The 21,687-nt window shown below is 38.8% G+C and overlaps 1 protein-coding gene across 4 annotated transcripts; it reads left to right on the plus strand.

Annotated features, from left to right (window-relative positions):
• The first annotated feature begins 9,142 nt into the window (after positions 1 to 9,142).
• Positions 9,143 to 21,612, plus strand: gucy1a1 (guanylate cyclase 1 soluble subunit alpha 1). Of its 4 annotated transcripts, none has more exons than XR_003984747.1 (8): positions 9,143 to 9,728; positions 9,944 to 10,011; positions 10,738 to 10,826; positions 12,214 to 12,929; positions 15,071 to 15,556; positions 17,023 to 17,166; positions 19,382 to 20,155; positions 20,412 to 21,612. XR_003984747.1 is itself a non-coding variant. In XM_030424302.1 (8 exons), the coding sequence occupies exons 1-8, from the start codon at positions 9,568 to 9,570 to the stop codon at positions 20,548 to 20,550; spliced, it is 1,869 nt and encodes a 622-aa protein (XP_030280162.1). In that variant the 5' UTR covers positions 9,144 to 9,567; the 3' UTR covers positions 20,551 to 21,612. The 4 variants fall into 4 exon arrangements, 2 of the variants coding, with proteins under 2 accessions (XP_030280162.1, XP_030280152.1); XR_003984749.1 differs by lacking the exon at positions 20,412 to 21,612 and having other exon boundaries at positions 19,382 to 19,618; positions 20,001 to 20,116; XM_030424302.1 differs by having other exon boundaries at positions 9,144 to 9,639; positions 20,001 to 20,155.
• Positions 21,613 to 21,687: the final 75 nt, after the last annotated feature.

Raw genomic sequence — 21,687 nt, forward strand, 5'->3', positions numbered from 1 at the left:
AGTAGCTCCGCCCATTTGTGGTGCATTCAAAGTAACTCGTAATTTGAACACTTTGCTGGGTTAGGTGACCACAGCAGAGGTTCAAAACCTTTTAGAGTTGTGTCAACAGAAAGTCAAGAAGTGTTTCAATCTTTTCTGAAGCAAAGGCAAGAATACCACAGTGCAAAAATACTCTGTTAAAAGTAAAAGGCACGGCAATATATCTGGTTAAGTGCAGTTATATGCTTATATGAGTTTTATTCTTGGATAACAGCAATACATATTTATCATACATTTTGAATGTTATATATCATTCTTAACTGTTCTTTCACTTGTTTTTGGAAAAGGTGGAGCTATTGCTTTTACTATATATACTGCTGTGTAGCTTGTAAATTTCACCTTGGAGATCATCTTATCTTATCCATAACATTACCATAGTATCTGTACAATTAGACTGGAACTGCAAACTAATAAATATAATCAAATAAACATAGTGGAGAAAAAAGCAGAGGAAATGTACTTAGTACCACTGGTGTCAAAATAGTTTAAACTATTCCTGAAGAATAATCTTTAAATATTTGAGGCAGTGAAGTTTCCACTACAGTATTTCACAAGAACAATGCAAAAGATTACCAAAGAAATAAAACATAGTGTATCAGAAATGTTATATAAAACAAAGCAAAATAAACACAGGAGCAAAGGAAAGAAGCAGGTGCAATTTAAAAAAATAAAACCCTTGAGGCTTACAAAATGAATCTTATCTCAATTTGCATTCCAAAAAATGCAAGTCACAAGCAAACACAGGATAAGAAAGCATGCATAAGTTAAGTAACACAAAATAGCAAAAAATGAAATAATATAATGAGGGTGTGTACTGTGGTATTTGTGTAAACATAGTCAGATGTGATCAGTACTTGAATCTGTCAGTCTATGGAGATACAGCACAAATATTCGGGGGACATTTGCAAAAAATCTAAATATAATTATTTTTGAAAAAATAGTTACTATAAAATACTGTTTCCTTACTAACAGAGATTTTGTACACACAGACTGAATAATGAGGTAGGTAGGTAGGTAGTTTATTTCGAATATGTAAAAAACAAAATTATCATACACTAATGGGCAGTCATAAAGAAAAAAAGAGAGAAATTAAAAATAAAAATAAGAAATTGAAAATAACAAAGTATAACAAAGTAAACATAAACTGAAAACTATAAATTCTGTTTACATATCCGAAAAGGAGTGGGAAGAAGTATAAACTTATTTTATTCCACCCCCATTTAATAAATAATAACACTGACATATTTATCAATATAATAATAATAACAATAATAATAACTTCCATTTGTCATTTGTCAATTACCTTTGTTCTATATCTAACAAAACATAAATCTATTACAAAAATATGTTTCCTAATAAAATATTATATTATATTATATCAAACATATGAGCAAAATAACACAGAGGCTATTCTCCCTCTTGCTCCTCTTTTGTGACATAATGTGATTTTAAAGAGACAGAGAAAAAGAAAAGAGCAATGCCAGCAGCAAATACATAATAGAGATGAAACCTGCTTAGGCGCTTCAAATATTCTGCAGTCAATCACACCGCTCACTGCTAAAGAAAATTGGCTACTATGACCTCTCCTGCAGTGGTGCTGTTTTATACAGTAGTATGTGCGTCTTTGTTGCTGGTTCTGCTTTAGTAGGATTGAGTGATGCATACTATATCTAATTATTCCAGCATCAGTACCCATGTCACCCGTCTTATGCAACACTTGAAAACATGCATCAACATTGTTAAATCTTTGTCTTTTTATTCAACTCATAATTTGGATGTTATACAGTATCTACCTTTCTATTGAGAGTGCAAGGAGAGGGGAATACAATCCTAATTAATACTTAACAAAAAAAAAATGAAAAGCATTTTCTTGGTGTATTGCATGTTTGCCTGAGGATAATACATGGCAGCCATGCGTGTGAGGCCAGGCAGGGTGAGTGGACACATAGTTAGAGATAATGTGTGTCATTGTTACACATATAGAAAAGGAAGCCATGTAACTATCATGGCTTGAAGCAAAAATCACCACAAAATGTCTTTGAACTTAAGAGAAAGAGAGGCTGCGTTTGCAGAGAAATTTAGATACCGATGACTGCTTTCTGCTAAACATGGACACAATCTTGAGCATATATACATTATATCTAGAAATTAAATGAAACAGATTCACATTATGGCCCTGTTACACTTTGATATGTTCAAACTCATGAATGATTCTACATCACTGTTTAAAAGTCAAATAAAGCACATGCCTTGAGACAGATCTGAAATGAGGTCAGTTTTAGGTCAGTCATGGTTAGTTCTAATGTTGCTTCTGCTTAAATTGTCAGGTGTTTTCCGATTAAATGGTGGTGAAAAGGTCATACAAACATAGAATAGAATTTTTTTTTTTACATATAGATAAAAAATGCTGTTTTATTGTACCTTTAATAACATTGACCCACAGTGCTCTAAAGATCCTCTGTTAAACCTACTACAGTGCATAAACGCAACATTACCCGAAAAGATTTACTGCAAGTATCTATTTAAGGTCTTTATGTGCCTGGATGTTGCAATCTGCCTGGAATAAGTGTCTTCTTGTTGGACTGAGTGCAGCTGGAGTGTATACATTGTCATCGTCTGACGTCATGGCTGTTAAGTTCATGTGAACTGAGTGTGCTGGCCTTGATTTGTGATGAGATTAGCTATCTCTGTGCGTATCATAAACAGAGTATTAGGACGGGTGTGTGCAGAGATTGAATATATGGCAGGCACCATGGAAACTCACATTAAAAGAGCACATTTATCACGCGGACAGAAGAGAAGTTTATTCTTGGATTCATTTGGTTGTGTAATATCTATGACAACATGATGTGAAGGGATGTAACAATGGTAATAAGAAAATAGTTCAATACCGTACATAGTTGTACAAATAATATTTATTTAAGCATAACAGCCAAGTACCTTATTAATAAGTGAAAAGTTCACAATTCTTCAAATATGTCTTAAAACAATAGCAAAGAGCTTATTCTGTACACTGGAAAATGATACAAAAATCAGTTATTTTGAAATAGTTGCACTACACTTAGTGTTTCAAGCAAGATGCTGCTTAACAACACACATCCACAGAGGCTTTTAAAAGTTATGTAAAAAAAGAGGAAAGAAAATATAGAAGAATAAAAATACAATTACAGGAAGTGGTCTTTTAATGGCCTATATGAAGAAGAGGAATGGTAAATAGACCTGTATTTCTATAGTGTTTTTGCAGTCTACTGACCTCTCAAAGCACTTAAAAACACTTGTCACATTCACCCATTCACAAACACATTCATACACTGATGGCAGGCCAGGCGCTGCCATGAAAGGTGCTGACATGCTCACCAGAAGCAATTTGGGGTTCAGTACCTTACTCAAGGATACTTCAACGTGCAGCTGAGGGAAATCGAACGAGCCACCTTCTGATTATTGGACGACCCGCTCAACCTTCTAAGCTACAGAAGGTACGGAATGATAACGACAAGAAAAAAACTGTTTATGTACAAGTTTCTCACAGATACAAGAGCAACGTATATGCTAATTATTTATCCATTTCAGGCAATGAAAGCCAATATATGCACTACTTTCATTGGAACCTTGTTTATCTCTTTGGTGCTCTTAATGTTTTTGTATAGTGGAAGGATTACATGTTCATGCACAGGATGAGGGAAAGTTACCATACAAACCTTTCAGTGCCCATTAGATGATTAAACTGCACTGTTAACAAATTTAGCCTATTTATTTATAGGCTTTTCAAAAATCCAGAAAGTTGCCATTTTGGACACATTTAATTCAACACTGATGCTACATGTACCAATGATAATTATATTACCATTAAAGCAACAGTGGGTTGGATTTAGGTGAGTCTACTGGCATCATAATCATGTTTTCATTGGTGTATAATCACCAAAAGTGGGAGTGGGTCGCCCTGTTTCTACAGAGGCCCAGAACAAACAAACCAAACACTGACTCTGGAAAGGGATTTTCACGTTTCAACATTTTTAGCGGCCACTATAGGGAGGATTAAAGGTACTTACCACTAGATGCTGCTAAATCCTACATACTGGACCTTTAATGGTGCAAGACAAATAAAACACAAATATGAGACAGGGCGGGGAAATAGAGGAACAACAATAAAATATGATAAATACAGGTTAACCTTAAGTGTTTAACAATTAAAAGTAAAGTTAGATAGATACATTTAGATTTTACTCTTTCACCATGAATGCATGTAATTGTATCTGTGTGTGCGTGTGTGTAGGTGTTCTGTGTGTAAGGATAATGTGGGAAGTGAGAGAGCAAAAAAAGAATAAAAGTGTGGGCATTAACAGTAATAACAGCTGCTGTGTGTGTTTATTAATATTTTTTAAAGCAGCAGGGAGCTGGCAGGGTGACTAACTATTAGAAGTGGAACATTTTGGCCAATGGAAATGTATCGATGTAACACACATATCTTTTGCCTCTGGATATCAAATGACCTCAGCTTCACACCAGGTCTGGTGGTCCTCAGTCATCGCTAATGTGTTCACCCCAGGACAACATTTGAGAGACAAACAGATCGAAGAATGAGTGAGTACAGTTTGAATGTACTTTATTTGACTATGCCAACTTTATGCAACTTTATCTTTAACTTTTTTAGTGACTGGTTGAAGATTCAGACTTAGAACACAATCAGTTTATAAAATATGCATTCTTATAGATTAAACTTCCCAGTATACATAAAGGGAAAAAATAAGGAACCAATTGCCAGTTAACCCTTAGTTAATGAGTAACTAATCCAATTTATACAGTAGTTAATGATAGTTAAAGATTAGTTAATAAGAAAGTAAGTGAGTGACGAATCAAGAACGACTTGATAATTAACTAACCATTATTAAGTCCTTCCTTAATCGTTCCTAATGGAGGAATATATAGTAGATAGTGATGAATTACTAGAGAACAGAGGGTTATAATAATTAATTAATGATTAGTTCATGAATATATGTGAATGAATCATACTGACTACCTTTACCATGAATGGTTCCTGACAAACTCTGAACCAGTAACTCACTCGTTCCTAATTACATGAAAAATAGTTGCTGTTTTTGTGCTCCACAAGCAGTGATACATAAGACTGAGTTGTTACTAAATGGGTTCTCATGACTTCATCATTATCTTACAACTTGAAATCAGCATTCCTTTATGTTGCAACTTCCATTTGTTTAGGTTGCATTTCTGTTTCTCTCTTGTGACATTGTTGTGCTTATGCTTTGTTTAGGTTTTAGACACAAAAACCACTTGGTAAGTGTTAGGAGAGCATCATGATTTGGCTTAAAATATGCTCGGTTGTCATGATCACAGATGGAGACGGCCCAGTGAACAAATCTCCTTTCCCTCTTGTTCCTTCTCTTGTTTCTTTACTATATAAACTGTTAATTAAAGATTGACTAATCATTAGCTACTCCATGAAACCAGATTAGGAGTTACTCATTAACTAATGGTTAACTATCAGCTAGTTACTAATTATTTCCTAATCTGTTCCCTAGTAACTACTCAAAATTGTGCATCTTTTATCATAAAGTGTTACCATTTATAATAATACATGATGCTTTGACGATGATGCCTTTACTTTTAATCATTTTATTTGTTCTCCTCATACTCTTCCACTTATGTAAATGCAGGACTTTCAGTTGTAACAGCCTATTTTTAGATCATAGAGAAGCGCTGCTACTTTAACTTGAATTAAAGATCTATACTTAAACTACTTCCTTCATGACAGAACAGAGAGGCTGTCGGACTTTCTTTTCCTTTGCTTTTCGTGTTTTCTTTTTATGTTTCATCAAGGACATCTTCTTGTTTCCTTGCAGCCAAGACGAGAGCTGCCTCCTCCTTCTTCACATCGTGACATTTAAACTTCCAGCGCAGACAACTAGAAGTGACATCTACCAGCAACAATACAAGGGCTAATCCAGTCATCAACTTCAGCTCAGTTTAGTGAGCAGGAAGCTGATACAGATGTTGTGTTGGCGCAGATCTTCATCCATTGCCTGTTTAGGAGGAGGGTCATTGAGTGCTTTCTGTTCGTGTCCTGATACTCAGTGCTCCTCATTTTGCAGGAAGGATGCTTCAGAATCCATCGTCCTCTCCTTCAGCTCTCCTCTTTACCTCCGAGAAAATACAACAATTAGACACGAAGCAACACAAAGCCTAGGCAACCACTACAGCACCTCCTCTGTCCTGAAACTAAATTCACTGTCTCATCTTGGCACAGATCAGAAGGTCCGTGTTGTAGATAATCACGACAAAGAGGTTTCTTCATGCCAGTGCAGTTGATGCCATCTCCTCTGGGTCCTGGTGAGAGGCGGTAACAACAGCTGTCACCTCTGTGGTGGCAGATGGCTCTCTAAGACCTGAGGACAGCTAGGAAGATTTGCTTCAAGACATCACTGTGATTCATTTGTATTTACCCCTTGAAAGGAAAAGCACTGAAACATGAAATATTGTGGGTTTTTGAAAAAGATTGACTTTGTTTTCAATAAGTGACTACAGTATTTCATTGTCATATTAGTAAATGAAAAAATCAGATGCTGTATTCTTCTTCGTCTTGTTCATTGACACAAATGTGCTTGTAAAACAACGACCTCTTTAAATTACCTTCAAAAACAAGAGATGTCAAACAACCTTTATCAGCTCAGTGAGTTTGGATTGTTTGACAGAACCCTTAGATTTGGATACAGCAGGTATTCCAACATGATTTCATTAGGTCTATTTGTTGCAGTTCATTGAAGAATGAACTGATTTATAAAATCGTTTAAACATTGTGCCTGAAGGTCGATGTTATTTCCTCCATTAGTAAGTTATGACAAACAGAGTTACAGTCGGTTATTCTAATGAGTCATGGTCGAATTAAAACATTGCTGTTCTCACTGTTAGCTTAGGAGGAAACAATGTCTGATGATGGCGACTTTGGTATACAAAGGATTTGTTTATAGTCATGTTTTCACCTGTGCCCATTTATTGGTTTGTTGGTTTTTCAGCATGATAGCACAAAAACAGTTTTCCTCGAAACCTGGATAGAGGATGAATCTCATCCCAGAATAGACCCCATTAACTTTTGATTTGGACCCAGATAAAAGAACGGATCCAGGGATTCTTTCTCACTTTCATTAAGATTGGAAGACATTTTGATTATTTTCTCAGGGAATAAAACATGAATCCTGATGAAAAAACATAATAAGGTTGCTGTTATCTTTGAGTGAGTACAATTTAATATGGATCCTAATACAAATCTGGATCTAGCATGTTTTAAATATGTTTTATTTGATGATGGATTAAACTTGAAGGGGGCTGTTGGGCAGTGGCAGAGGTATGCGCTCTACTGAGTGCCATTGTAGTTTGTGTCTGTTATTTATCTGGAAGGATTACAGACTTCATTTAAAGTAAAGTTATGTTAAAAAACACAGTAAACAAAACACTCATGGGGCCAAATATTTTTGTTTTGTTGTGTCAGATTTGGCTGTTTGCCTACAGCTGATCAAAAAACCTTTGTTATTTAGATTTTAATGCCATAATAGTGTCACTGATAAAAAGAACTGGCACATTTTAAAATGGCCACTTCTTCAGCTAACACAACAGTTAAATTAACCGCACTGGTGACGGTGACCACCCTGGAGCCAAATAAAAAGGATTCCCCCCTTAATCTCTAACCTATAAACTTTTTGTTGTCATGTAATAGCAACATCCTGTGCCCTGTTCTTGAAAGATAGCCAATCTAAGCAGCATGCACATTCAGAGCTATCCCGCAAGAAACCAGAAAATCCCCATATGACAAAGCTGTTCATTATTTAAACTGTGAGATGGATTTATTATGTTAGAAATAAAAAAAGCTCTTTTCAGACCAAACAAGGCCAACAAGCAGAGCTGCAGCCTCATCACGGCCAATAAAAAATCTATTTTTGACATAAGTTTTATAAATGATCACTCAACATGCAGCTATAATCATCACTGAACCATTTCCCGAACAGTCTTAAATAAAACGAGTATGGTTCACTTCTTGAACTCAGAGAGTTTTCTTGGACTTATAAGAACACGTTATCATCCACTATTCAGTGTATGTAGCAATGTGTGATATGAAGCAAACACTAAGATACTGTTCACAACCACCTTCTGCACACGCAGCATGAAGCAGTAATACATAAACAGAGAACAGTGTAAACAACCAAAATATTAATCTGAATAAAATGCTGATACAAGCAGTTTGAAAGTGTGAAAAATGTTCTGTATCATATGCAAAACACACAAGTCATGTAGCACAGAGTTACAAGGCACAGCTGCGAAATGAATGATTTGCCACTAAACTTCTTACTGTCAGTCTCACGATGGACACAGTTTTAACATCAAAAAAAGGATCAGAATCGATTGCAGGAGAATCAGAAATCTTTCTTAATTCCACACATTCTTGTTCCTGGTGCCTATACATTACCCACAATGCGGCTAGAGTGCCAATAGTTTGATTGGAGGCTCAGATGTGTTAGCTTGAAGCGTCTAATGTAGTCTGGTAAGGTTTGGTAAGCTCACTTCTTTCTGACTCCAAACCCTCAAGATTTCTTTTATGTTGTAAACATAGGCACACAACAGGCATTGACTCGAGTGACATCACTCAAGGCAATCTATCAAATTAGCGCACAGCTCCCTCTGGAGACAAAAGCCTTTATACTACACGTGTCACGTGTGCAGTAGGCCTAGTAGCCAGGGTATTGCTATTTATTAAACATCACACCTCAAACGTCACACCAGTTTACATGACATTATGTAAAAGAAAGACAGTCAGGAAGTGGCAGTGTAGGAATGTATAGACAGAGGGAGGCACGGACATAAACAGACACATAAAATACTCAAATAAAATCATTTGAAATTGAATTGAATCTGTAATCAATTTAACACAAAGATGTCACAACACTGAGCCTCACACACACCTGAAGCTCTTGTGTTAATGGTGGGACCAAGTGACTTGTGATGGGAGCCAGTCCATAGGCTGCTCTGAATAAAAAAGTGCATCGCATGCGAGGAGTCGCCTGGAAATAATGTCTCCTCGCTGATAGGTTGTTCAGCCACACCGCGCCACACTTGCGCATGGATTGGCCTACTGCTCTTTTTTCTCCCTGTTTCTCATTGGCTTTTGGCTCACCGACGGTTCCCTACCATCATTTGCCCGTGCACTTTTCAATGAATATTGTATGTGCTCTCTGGCTTTTTTTTTTTTTTTTTTGAAGGGGGGTGGGGGGCTGATCATTTGAATCCGCGCGTCGCGACGAGCAAGGCACCCTGGATGAGCAGCAGCGCACCAGATGATGGCATTTCTCCCAGCAGAGACCGCGGCAGCTGCTCCTCTTCTCCCAGGACCGTGTCCCTCCGAAATTAGATAAGAGAGAAGAGCCAGAGGGAGAGTATTTTAAGCGGGGAAGATGTTCTGCGCGAAGCTGAAAGAGCTGAAGATCGCAGGAGAGTGTCCTTTCTCCAGCAGCGCCAAAAATAATCATGAGCTCGGAGACTTTGAGGAGCGCTCAGCGGATTTGCTGCCTATTTCTAAGGACGTGGACGGAAAATCAGGTGAGGATCTACCTCAGCAGAAGAGCAGCAGAGCCAAAGTTAACCTGCATACACTTGGGGAGAGCATCCGCAAATTGGCATGTCCCGAGGTGAGTTAAAATAAAAAAAACACGTTTACGCATTAATATTCAGCTCATGCAACTAAAAAAAAAAAAAATGCAATTATTGGCGTCGCACGTTTTCCTCCATCCACCTTTATCCACTTGAGATACTAGACATGGTAATCCTGCTTTTCTATGTTTCATCTGTAATTGAAGCTTTGCCAGACGGTGACCTTTAACTCGCTCAACACTTTGTCATACAGTTTCAAAGGCTGCACACTGCCCTGCAACGAATGATGAGACTATCCGATCACACCAGGGACTCTGAAAGGTAACACGTGTCTCACTGTGTGTGTGTTTGTATGTGTGTATGTGTGTTTTTTTTTATACAGCTGCAACCCAGGCATCAATAACAACCTCTCTACTCCTCCTAGACTGCTACAAATAGACTACAATTACAGGCCTTCAGTGCCACTGTCTGTATCCCAAAAACAATCATGATGTGACAGATGTTGCAGCCTCATCCGGAGCCTTAAACATCCCTCAAAGATGTCTTTTCCCACCCTCGCCATACACTGATAATAATGATGATGACAACAATGTGGTGTGGTGTAGACTCAGGCTGCTATGGATACCCGGAGATTCTGTTAAAAAAAAAAAAAAAAAAAAAAACAAACAGCAGAGGATGAGACAGCCTCCACGCTTTTCTCAGAGTGATTGCAGTCCGATGCAGAGCTAAGAAAGTATAATAATCGTTTAATCGTTTCAGCTGTTTTTCAAGCGGAAATGCCAAACATTCACTGGTTGCAGTCTCAAGACAGTGGGAATTTGCTGCAAACAAAACAAGACATTGGAAGACGTGGCACTCGGGCTTCCAATGGCTTGTTTTACACCTTCTTTCGAGGCAAAACAATCAATTCATTCAGGAAATTATTTGCAGATTAACTGAGAATGAAGATAACAGTTGTAGCTGCCTTAGTCCGAGGTGTTTCTGTGAAAATGTGGCCCACTGAGCCGTGGCTGATGTGGCTGACTTTGATATGTGTTGTCTTCACAGTCCAATGATCTGCTGTATGGACCATCAGGGTTGCAGTGACGAACCAGAGCATTTAGTGGAAATGATGAACATGTACTCAGCCAAAACAGGTAATGTCATATCTGAAGCTCAAATTATAAAGTGCTTCCACATTAAAAAAGTCTGGTGTGTGGGATTTAGTGGCATCTAGTGGTGAGGCTGCAGCTTGAAACCAACAAAATACCCCTCGCCTCACCGTTCCCCATGATGGCCACTGAAACGAGTGAAAAACATGATGGTCCTCTCTTGAGTCAGTGGTTGTTTGCAGCACAGTAATCAGGAAAAAAAAAAAAAAAACAATCACCAGAATAAATGTTAAAACTGAAGGTTTCTCTATTTATCAACTTGCCTGTTTAGGTTGATTTTTTTAAAATAACTTTTTTGTCACAACGCTGTGCTTATGCTCTGGTTTGCGCACAAAGACATCTCGCAAAGGGTTAGAAAAACATGTTAAAATACCTGTTCTAGTACTCCTGATCACGGATAGAGATGGTCTGACTTCCTGTGTAAAGTTTCCGGACACCTACAAATATCTACAGGTGTGACTGCTGCTGTTGGCCGTTTGGAAGCTTTTTTGGCAGTCATAACATTACATGTTTCTGACCAGACTTTAATATTGAGAGGTGGTGGGGCTGCAGGAGAGAAGGCTGCCGAGCCAGGGACCACAGCTCAAGACTGCTTTTCAACAAAAGTAAGCTTGACACAACTGGATATTTTAAGAAGACCCCGGAACAATTTCCAGCCATGTTTGTGACAACAATAAAAACATATTTTGTATAGGAAATCATGACAAATTCCAGTCGAGTTTGTTGCATCAATACATTTTTTATTTATTTATTTATTTTTTGAAAGGAAGTCTGCACATCTCCTGTTGCCCTCGTGGCAACTAAAACAGTTATTTGAAGCCAAAACATGATCTTTTCCGAGTCCTAACCAAGTGGTGTTTGTACCTAACCAGTGTCACAACATAAAATTGAAAATTCAACCTAAAGAAATGTAAAGTTTGCAGAAACGTACCCTGCCAACATTTATTCTGGCGACTGAGTTGTGGTTTGTCCGTTCTTGGCTACTCTAGACACATGTCCGACTCCATGAAGGACCCGCTCCTTCTGTAGATGTAAAAGACTCATTCCATGGTAACAAAGCCATTTTTTTTTTTTTGTCAGGTAGTTATACATGAATAAAAACAATTATTAATGCAGGGGTTGATAAGACCGTAGAAACCAGCAAAAGCGATCTAAAGGAAGGTTTCCAATCGTAAAAATCCTGTCACAAAATCTACACAGCACTAGAGTTACTCCAGGTTTGTGCTTTATGCTAACATTAGCTATTGCTGCTGTCACAGCTCTGTTACTTTTCTGCTCCTAAATCCCACTAAATCCAACACACTGGACCTTTAAAAAAAATTTGTATTTTGGGTTTCACATCTTCGCCTGTTTCCCCTCATGTATCCGACAGCAATCCAGATGGAAGCCGTGAGAGTAGCTCTTGGCGAGGAGCTCTTCAACATGTGTTATGAGGAGGATGGACACATTTTGAGAGTGGTGGGGGGAGCCCTCCACGACTTCCTCAACAGCTTCAACGTCTTGTTGAAACAGAGCAGCCCGCTGCCCAACCCGGACAGAGAGGATTGTGTAAACGAACCGTCGGTGCTGTGCTTAGACAAGGATCTGGGTCTGCTTACTGTCTATTTCTTCAACCCCCGCCCAACCACTGAGCTCTTCTTCCCCGGAGTCATCAAAGCTGCTGCCCGTCTGCTGTATCACACCACTGTGGATGTGTTGATGGACCCCCCCGGTGCTAAAGACTGCATCTTGCAGTCCAGCCCGCAGCCCAGTCTTTTGTACACAGTTGTAGTTAAGGATGCTAAAAATCTGAGCCCCAGTCCGCTGCGGGCGACCTCAGCTGGGACCCTTCCTACCTCTCTGTTCTCCACCATCTTCCCTTTCCATCTGATCCTGGACCAGGACTTGGTTCTGGTACAAATAGGACACGGGCTCAGGAAGAGACTGACCAGGAAGGATGGACTGAGGCGGCCCACCCACTTCCAGGAACACTTCTGTATAGTTTCCCCTCAGATCAAATGCACCTTTCAAGGTATTCTGACCATGCTGAACACACAGTTTATCATCCGGATCAAGCACGGAGTCTGCACCACAGATAACACAGGGAAGGTACGTTGACGTATCTAACTGGAAAAGTGACATCACTGCCTAATAAGGCGGAAAAGGTCTTCCAGTCATGTCTTGGTATAAAATCGAGTAAGACAGAGAGAGAGAAAAGATCAGGCTGTTTATAAGCAGTCGAGCTTATTAGTGGTGGACTTGGGTGCACTTGGCCTAAGGTGGAGATCAACATTATACCCCCAGCGGAGATCAGAAGCAAATGTCAAACCATTTCATCCATCAAAGGCACAGCCACGCTCGTGCTATTTATGTGAGGGTGCACCGCAATCGGTCGCCATGACAAGAGAAAAAAAAGTATCAGTGAGTAAACACAGCAGTGGTAAAATGACTAATGACATTCAGCCAGAGATGCCTCCACTCAGGCTTCCAGTGGTAGTGTTACCATTAGCAGCCACAGAGTCCAATTAAAACAGGCAAAAAGTGAGCTGAGAGCACGAGTCTCAGTCTCTTTTTTCCATCTGGGCCTTATGATGTATTATTCAGTTGCCAAGTCCACTCTGCACAGCCATCACTAATATGTCAACATAGGCGGCACCTTCAACATTAATTATCACACATTTCAAAATGCTTCTTCAGCTGTATTGTGAGGCTGTATTTTTTCATCTGTAGCAGTCACGGTGTTGTGAATGGCATGAGGGTGGGAGGATAATAGTATTTTACCACAGACCAGGATAAAAACACTTGTGGGAATAACTGTGAATATCCTCCCATGAGTTACTTTAAAAAGCTGTCTACCTCGACAACGTGCAGTCCTATATTGATTGCCGGATTTCTTTTGAATTGCCTGAAGTGGAGGCGATCATCTATCCAGTCATTCAAAAATTCAAAACGTTCATCAACATGACTGAGGGTTCAGCTTGCCCATTTTAATCCCATACAGAAAAAGTAGAATTGGATGTGTGCAGAAACCAAAGAAAGCCAGCAACATGAGGTGCTCACCATTTATCCATTATTTTTTTCAGAAAATTATTTTATCACTTGTCAGTGACAAAGTACAACATTGATACATATACAAGGAACATGGGCATAGTGACAACATGTGTAGCATACAATACATGTCTCTGTAGCGTAATTATGAACATTGAATAAGGTCAACTTTAAATTGTTGACCATGTCAATCATCTTAATTCAAGGTTAATATTCCTATATTAGCTGTCGATACAAAGCACAGTTAATGCTAAAGTAAAAGTCATTAATTTTGAAGGTATTCAGTACTAAAATGGACAAAATTAAGATTTTGAACTCATGATGGTGCTTCAATAAAAGTCATGGAAAGTTTGCCAGTTGTGGTGGCACCAAAAGTCAAAGGGTTTCCAATGTCATTGGGTTTCATCCTCTGGGAACCATGAATGTCTGTGTCATGTGATCTGTCCAATAGTTGTTGATATAATAGAAATGTGGCTAGTAAAAAAAATTACTTGACTTCGATGGGATAGTTAGTTTTTCCCAGTAGTGCTGCAATTAATCAAAAATATTATCGAAAAATGGCCAGGTGCATTAACCAAATCGCAAGAGGCTGCAATTTTTAGATAAAGGTAAAATGTGTGACAGCCTTATAATGAAGGACTGTAGCGCTGCAGAGATGTCCTGGTCTAACAAATGTCCCATCATTGGGATTTTAAAAGCCTTTTTTTCAGTGAAATTTTAAGTTGTAATGCAAAAATTATCATTCCTAGTAACCCTGAATCAAATCACCATCATATTATCGGTCCAAGTAATAGCAACATGATTTTTATTTCAGTCTTGTGCAGCCCTATTTTCCAGTTTCCATCCCATGGAACATATATAAGCCTCTGTGTTTACTGTTGTGGCTGACAGACAGCTGCATACAGCTGCCCTTTCATAAATACCAAGAAAATAACAAGTCTGCTTTCCTTCACGTCAAATGTTTAAGTTCCATATATGTCTCGAGACAGTTTATGTATGTTTAAACTGTATATTTACAAACGTGCTGCTGCCACTGAGAGAAATAACAGCATTTTCTTTGTGTGACTGTGGAGAATTAACACTTCAAATAATAACTTTAATTCCAGGATGTATCTAATACAGTTATTTAAAAACAAAGTTATCAGCTAGGACGGGCTAGACAAAAATAATCTTCTCTCGTTATCTGATTTCTTTCGCTTCAGCTCACTGACCTCAAAGGTCAGATGATCTACGTTTCAGAGTCCGACGCCATCTTGTTCCTGGGCTCGCCATGTGTGGACAAGCTGGAGGAGCTCACAGGTCGCGGCCTCTACTTGTCAGACATCCCCATTCACAACGCGCTGCGGGACGTAGTGCTTGTGGGTGAACAGGCCAAAGCCCAGGACGGTTTGAAGAAGCGTCTGGGGAAAGCCAAGGCAGCTTTGGAGCATGCTCACCAAGCACTGGAGGAGGAGAAGAAGAGGACAGTGGACCTCCTCTTCTCCATTTTCCCCGGCACTGTGGCACAGCAGCTGTGGCAGGGCCAGACGGTCCGGGCCAAGAAGTTTGAGCGGGTTACGATGCTTTTCTCTGACATCGTGGGCTTCACGGCTGTTTGCTCACGCTGCACCCCGATGCAAGTGATCACCATGCTCAATGAGTTGTACACCAGGTTTGACCACCACTGTGGAGAGCTTGATGTTTATAAGGTAGGTTAAAGGATCAGGCGGGCACATAGTTTTGATTTTCCCTTAAAGCTAACATTGAGGCCCAAGATTAAATGAGTCCTTTTTTTTTAGCTGTAGCCACTGCTAAGTTAAAGGATAAGTTGATCCCAAAATGAAAATTTAGTGTCATTATCTACTCACACCCATGCCGATGACAAGTGGGGTGAAGTTTTTGTAGCTGACTAAACATTTCTGTAACTTCATAGAAAAAAGAGACAGTGCTCCAGCATTCTCCTACAACTGAAGTAAATGGGGACTTGATTTGAAATGTTAAAAACTGCCGAAATAGAAAACTTATTTTAAAAGATCAGAAAGTTTAAAATTGTATTGGTTCATTTGTAACAGTTAAATTGCATTTTTCTGTAAATTTGATCTTCCATAGGTTTTGTTGTCATGCTAGGAGGTATGACATATATATTGCGGAGATCAAAATAGATCTATTAATCAATTACTTAAAGGTTTGAGTCAAAATGTTATTTATTTTATTATTAATTTTTTATCAACTGATATTCTAAAAGACTTTGAAATGTTGCCTAAAAATGTTTATGTCAGTGTTCTTGATGATACAGCAACTCTGGTTCTGCCTGTGGCTCAATAAAAACACCCAAATCTGCTTTTTAATTTATAATTTTTCTCAGGTAACTAAAAAAAAGAAAATGTCAAAGTATTAGGAATTCAAAAAAATATTAAACCTAATTCAAACAGACACTTTGTCTTATGATGACTTAATAATTGAGTACATCAGGTAATACCACAGGGTTTATATAGTCAAATAATTTGCATCACATGCCTTCACATATTAAATATGTTTAACAAAATCGCTATTCCCCACAAGTTCAAAAGACAAAGACTATTGCTTGACCAGCTCTCCTAGTGTCTGCCAAAGGCTGCTAATCTACAGGGAGGTTGGATAATGTAATCAAAGTGTCACCGAAGCATAACAGAGAGAGCAGCCTGTTTGACAAATATCTCGTAAAACGCTAGGAAGTCAGAGGTTTCTTCAGGACCCTGTTTCCACTCCACGTGTATGAGCCTAAAAATAGTTTCACTTTATCTCTGCCACATAGCTGCTGAGTGCTCTCCGGTCCAGATTTACACGTACGAAAGAATATGAAGAATAAAAAAAACACTTCGGGACTTTTTAAAAATGACGAGGGATCAAGTAGTGTTACGATTTAAGTTTTATGACTCCTCCATTGTGTCCTCTACTACAAGACGGAGAGCAAGTCAGATTGTGAAGACATTTTGATGAATACCCACTTCAAATGTCTTTTTTCTTTTTTTCTTGACATTTTAAATAAAGTTTAATCTTTCAGGTCAAACACTGAGTAGAAGCCCTGATAAGGAAACCCTTGACTCTGGGCAGGAGCACCATCAGCTTTTAAATCCTTTCTTCTGTCTCAGTTGACAGGTTAGAAATCATTTTAACGACCATTCAATGTATTCAGGTGGAGACCATCGGTGATGCGTACTGTGTAGCCGGTGGCTTACACAAGGAGAGCGAGACTCATGCGGTCCAAATAGCACTCATGGCCTTAAAGATGATGGAACTTTCAGACGAAGTTAGGACGCCAACTGGAGATCCAATACAGGTGAGGGTCAAGTATCACTTGTTGTAATACTCATTTTTCAACTTAATGATGAAGCCTCCAACAACACACAAGTGTTTTCATATGTCGGCTCTCTTTAAGTTTTCATTTACAAAGAAAAAAATCATTTACAGAGGAATGGCCCCTTCTCTCACAGAACAGAAGCTGCCAGTAACATGAAGTTGATCATAAGTTTCTATTAAAGTTACGAGACATTTAAAGGGTTTTGCCCGGAAAATAGTTATGTTTTTGACTTACCATTCCTTCTTTTAAACTTTTGTATGACAATTTCTGGCCATAACATTATAAAGTCTGTTTGTGTCATCACACTGTAGTAATACAGTTATTTCATGTAAAGTTATCAAGAACCAAAAGTAATACACTAAAAGAATTTAAACTGTTGACTACATAGAAATCAAAGATTAGTCTTGCCCCCCAGCAAACTTACCAGAACAGATACAATCGAACACAATTAATTAGCAAATTGTAGGGGAAATTTTCCATGCAGTGCAGTTCCGTGCCGCCATAAAAAGTACCTTGGTGAAAGATATTTAACTAAAGCCACCAACATCATTTTTCCAGGGGTAGCAGCTGACAACACTGAAAAAAAGTCAGTTGATTAGACATCAAAGTCGCTAGCGAAGTACATAAACCAAGTGCAGTAGAAACGTCAAAGAGGTCGGACTGCCCTGTTTAACCTTATCTCTCTATAAAAGCACGGAATCTGTGTGTGTGTGTGTGTGTGTGTGTGTGTTCCTCAAATATCTCTGCGGATCAGGATCAGACTGACATGAGATTTTCAACATGGCTGCTGCATGGTTTAAGGGTGTGCAACGTCGGCTTTGTTTGGACTACAATGATACCGTTAATAAATTATTTCATAAAGTATTTACCAATTCCGCTAGCATTGTTAACCATAGCCACCACAGTCACGTGCGCACCGGAGCCAGTCACTGCAGAGCCCGAAACAAGCAGATTTATACCCGCAGCAGCGCGAGCTGGACCAGGGTTTTGACAGCGGTTCGGTCCCATTCTGTGCATCTAAACTGACTGTTGTGGATTAATGAGACTAAACGAGTCCGGACCGAGTCTGTTCCGGTCTGAAGAGATCCGGATACGCGAGGACAACAAACTGGAATCGGAATCTGTGGATGTTTGTTTGTAGCTAGCTGCTAGCCCACCCCCACGGCCCACCTCCTGAGTTGACAGACGCGCTGGCACGTCCAAATCCGGATTTACGGTAAATAATGTCCGCCACGCTTTTTCGCGAACATTGCCGTCACGTTCGCTTTGTGTCTGTTGCAGGAAGAAACAGTAAAAACGGGCTTTTGTCATGAAAGTGTCCGCAATAGAGATCGCAAGTTTTGAGAGTTGAGAGAATTGTGACATATAGATTGTGTATAGTTAGTGTGTTCTGTAGTGTTTGGTGTAGTGTGTTTAGTGTGTAGTGGAGTCGTTTTTTTGTTTAATGAGTCAAGACAATGAGGAGACTGCTGAATGTGGAGCAGGCAGTGCAGCTCTTCATGCCTGAGTCTGAGGCATTGCCTGCATTTAAATGTAAATAGTTACATATAACTTTGTAAATTTCAAAAACGTATGCACAAATTTAGCAAACAACAATTTAAATTTGCATGATAAGTAATAAAAATGGTTTGTTAAACATAGTTGTGGTTTTCACAGTAAAAAATATAACTTTTTATACTCGGATTTTAGGTCCATTGTGTTAATACAGTATGTCAAAATGGAAAAAATAACTGTACAGTCACACATGTGAGGTTGTGTTGAAAATAATGACACCAAACAAGGCAAGGTAAATAGTTTTTACAGTGAAATATAATGGTAAATTAAAAAATAGTCAAAAACGGCAAATTATATCCCTGACGTCCCACCTTCAAACACAGCCTCATTTGGCCATCCATGAAAAAGCTACTTAATCTCCCACTTTTCTATAGGAATACATACTTCCTACGGGCAATGCACTAGTATCTTTAAATGTTACAGTTAGTAACATGTCCACACCGACTAAGCAAGTTTGCTGATTTCACATGCGTATTCACACAATGCAAATTAACGGCCAGTCTTCCTACCTCGAAGTCCAAATCACAGTGAGTGTTGATGTTCATCATAACAAACCCACTCTTGAAAACACTGCTTCATAGCGCCACGAGTGGTCAAAAACGGCACAGGGTTCCCTTAAATTTGTCTTGACTACTTTCAGGTGCACTTTCGAGTATCTACAGCAACAGGATGATGCTAACGTGGGATTGTTTGAAGACTTTTTGATTTTCATGGGATTTGTTGACAAAGACAAACCAGAGTCGTCAACCAGAGTCATCCTTGAAAATATTTGTTTTATTGTGTGAAACCGAAAAAAGCTGTGTTTACTGCTAGCCCACCTCCACGGTCCACCTCTTGAGTTGACAGACGCGCCGGCACGTCCAAATCTGGATTTAAGGTAAATAATGTCCGCCACGCTTTTTCGCGAACATTGCCGTCATGTTCGCTTTGTGTCAGTTGCAGGAAGAAACAGTGAAAACAGGCTTTTGTCATGAAAGTGTCCGCAATGATGCTAACGTGGGATTGTTTGAAGACTTTTTGATTTTCATGGGATTTGTTGACAAAGACAAACCAGAGGCGTCAACCAGAGTCATCCTTGAAAATATTTGTTTTATTATGTGAAACCGAAAAAAGCTGTGTTTACGTTTATGTTAGAGTACCAAGACTACAATCGTAAATGGTTGAAAAGTGGACACCGTTCATGCACTCCAGTGATACTATTGATGAATAAAAGACGAGCAGAAGCCTGACTCATGTTGAATGTTGCATTTTTCCCACAGATGCGTATCGGCCTCCACACCGGTTCAGTGCTGGCTGGTGTCGTTGGGGTGAGGATGCCACGCTACTGCCTTTTCGGGAATAATGTCACGCTGGCCAACAAGTTTGAATCCTGCAGTCAACCAAGAAAAATCAACATCAGCCCGACAACCCACAGGTGAAGTAACACTGCCAGTGAAGGTTACTTCTTTTACTGAAAGACACAAAAGCGAGTAAATGTCAACCACAGTTGTTAAGTTTTAATGAGCCATTACTGTATACGGCATAATTTCCAGAGGTGGTTATTGCAGTGAAAAAGATGTGCTCCTGACAGGAAACTCAACTTTCAGACGAGCGCTGTGTTTCCTCTCGTGTCAAATAATTTGCCACATTGTTTTTAGATTCATGTTTTATTTGCGTGCTCTTTGTCTCAGATTGCTGAAGGATCGCCCAGAGTTTGTCTTCGTTCCCAGGAGCAGACAGGAGCTTCCGGCCAACTTCCCAGAGGACATCCCTGGTGTTTGTTACTTTTTGGAGGCCCCCTTCAAAACTTCAAAACTGACTTTGAAATGAAGTCAAGCTGCCGCGGAGCCCGAATAACACATAAGATCGGACGAAACATAAATGTTTCCAGTGAACACAGTGCGAACACATTGTATAGTTTGGTTTGGGTTGTTTAGATTATTGATGATATTGTCTTTCTGTCAAACGCTCACAGCTGTTCAATCACAGCGCTGTCAACATGAGTCTCGTCTCTGTACAATTATCCATTTGTACAACTGTAGCTTTTTATCTGCAAATTTATTTGATACAAAAACTGTCTTTCTTTCCAAAGACTCATCAGAGATCCATACTTATATTCACTGTCAATGAGAGATTTCAAGACTGTTTTGTTGAAACGTTCAAAACTATTCAATAGTTGCTTCCTGCTTCTTGTGAAGACATTTAAATATATCATCATAATGTCGATATGATGCTGAAATACATTTTGGATGTTGATCCTTAATAGTGGTTCATTTCCATAAATATCTGACTGGTACGTTCACATCTGTCCAAACTGATACCTGCTAAAGCACCTTGGCCTGTTGGTACGACAGAAGAGATCAAAACTGAACTGGCTTTGTGTGTTTCAGTTCAGATCATGTGACAAATATTTTGGAAAAGTTGAAGCAAATGATTAAGATCTTAGAGAGCAGATTCAGGTGCCTTATAGGAAGTATACAGGCAGGATTACAGATGTTAAGACTTTCAAAAAAAATATTTTTAGTTATATTTACTTTGCTTTTCTCTATTTAGATGTGGTGGGACATAAAATGATTTCTTCCGGAGGTTTGTGGCTCCAACTCAGTATATATTTGTAATAATGTGTAACTTAGACTTCCATTTATTAGACATTAAGCATTCCAAGATTACATTTTCCTAATATGAGTATTGTAAATGCATTTTTTACTTTTTTCCACTGTACACGTTTATACGTTATTTATTACATTGGTTTTGTTGCACTTCTTTCCTATACAGCAGGAATACAACACAACAAGAATATAATGAATGTTCTGCTATCACTCATAATAACGTGCTTTTATCATTAATGTAATGTTATCAAAGCACAATAAACAGTGACATTAACAGACTGAAGTGACTGACTATAGTGTATAGAATGTATTATTCTGTATAAAGGATTTGCAGTGTTTATTTAGGCTTTTTACACAA

The sequence above is a fragment of the Sparus aurata genome, chromosome 1 (assembly GCF_900880675.1).
Source record: "Sparus aurata chromosome 1, fSpaAur1.1, whole genome shotgun sequence".
NCBI classification, from domain to species: domain Eukaryota; kingdom Metazoa; phylum Chordata; class Actinopteri; order Spariformes; family Sparidae; genus Sparus; species Sparus aurata.

Excerpts from the sequence above, each read along its gene's own strand:
- gucy1a1 (XM_030424292.1), top strand. The coding sequence starts at position 9,495 with ATGTTCTGCGCGAAGCTGAAAGAGCTGAAGATCGCAGGAGAGTGTCCT. Across the intron at positions 9,729-9,943 it reads GCAAATTGGCATGTCCCGAG|TTTCAAAGGCTGCACACTGC; the intron begins GTGAGTTAAAAT and ends TTTGTCATACAG. Across the intron at positions 20,156-20,411 it reads ATCAGCCCGACAACCCACAG|ATTGCTGAAGGATCGCCCAG; the intron begins GTGAAGTAACAC and ends TCTTTGTCTCAG.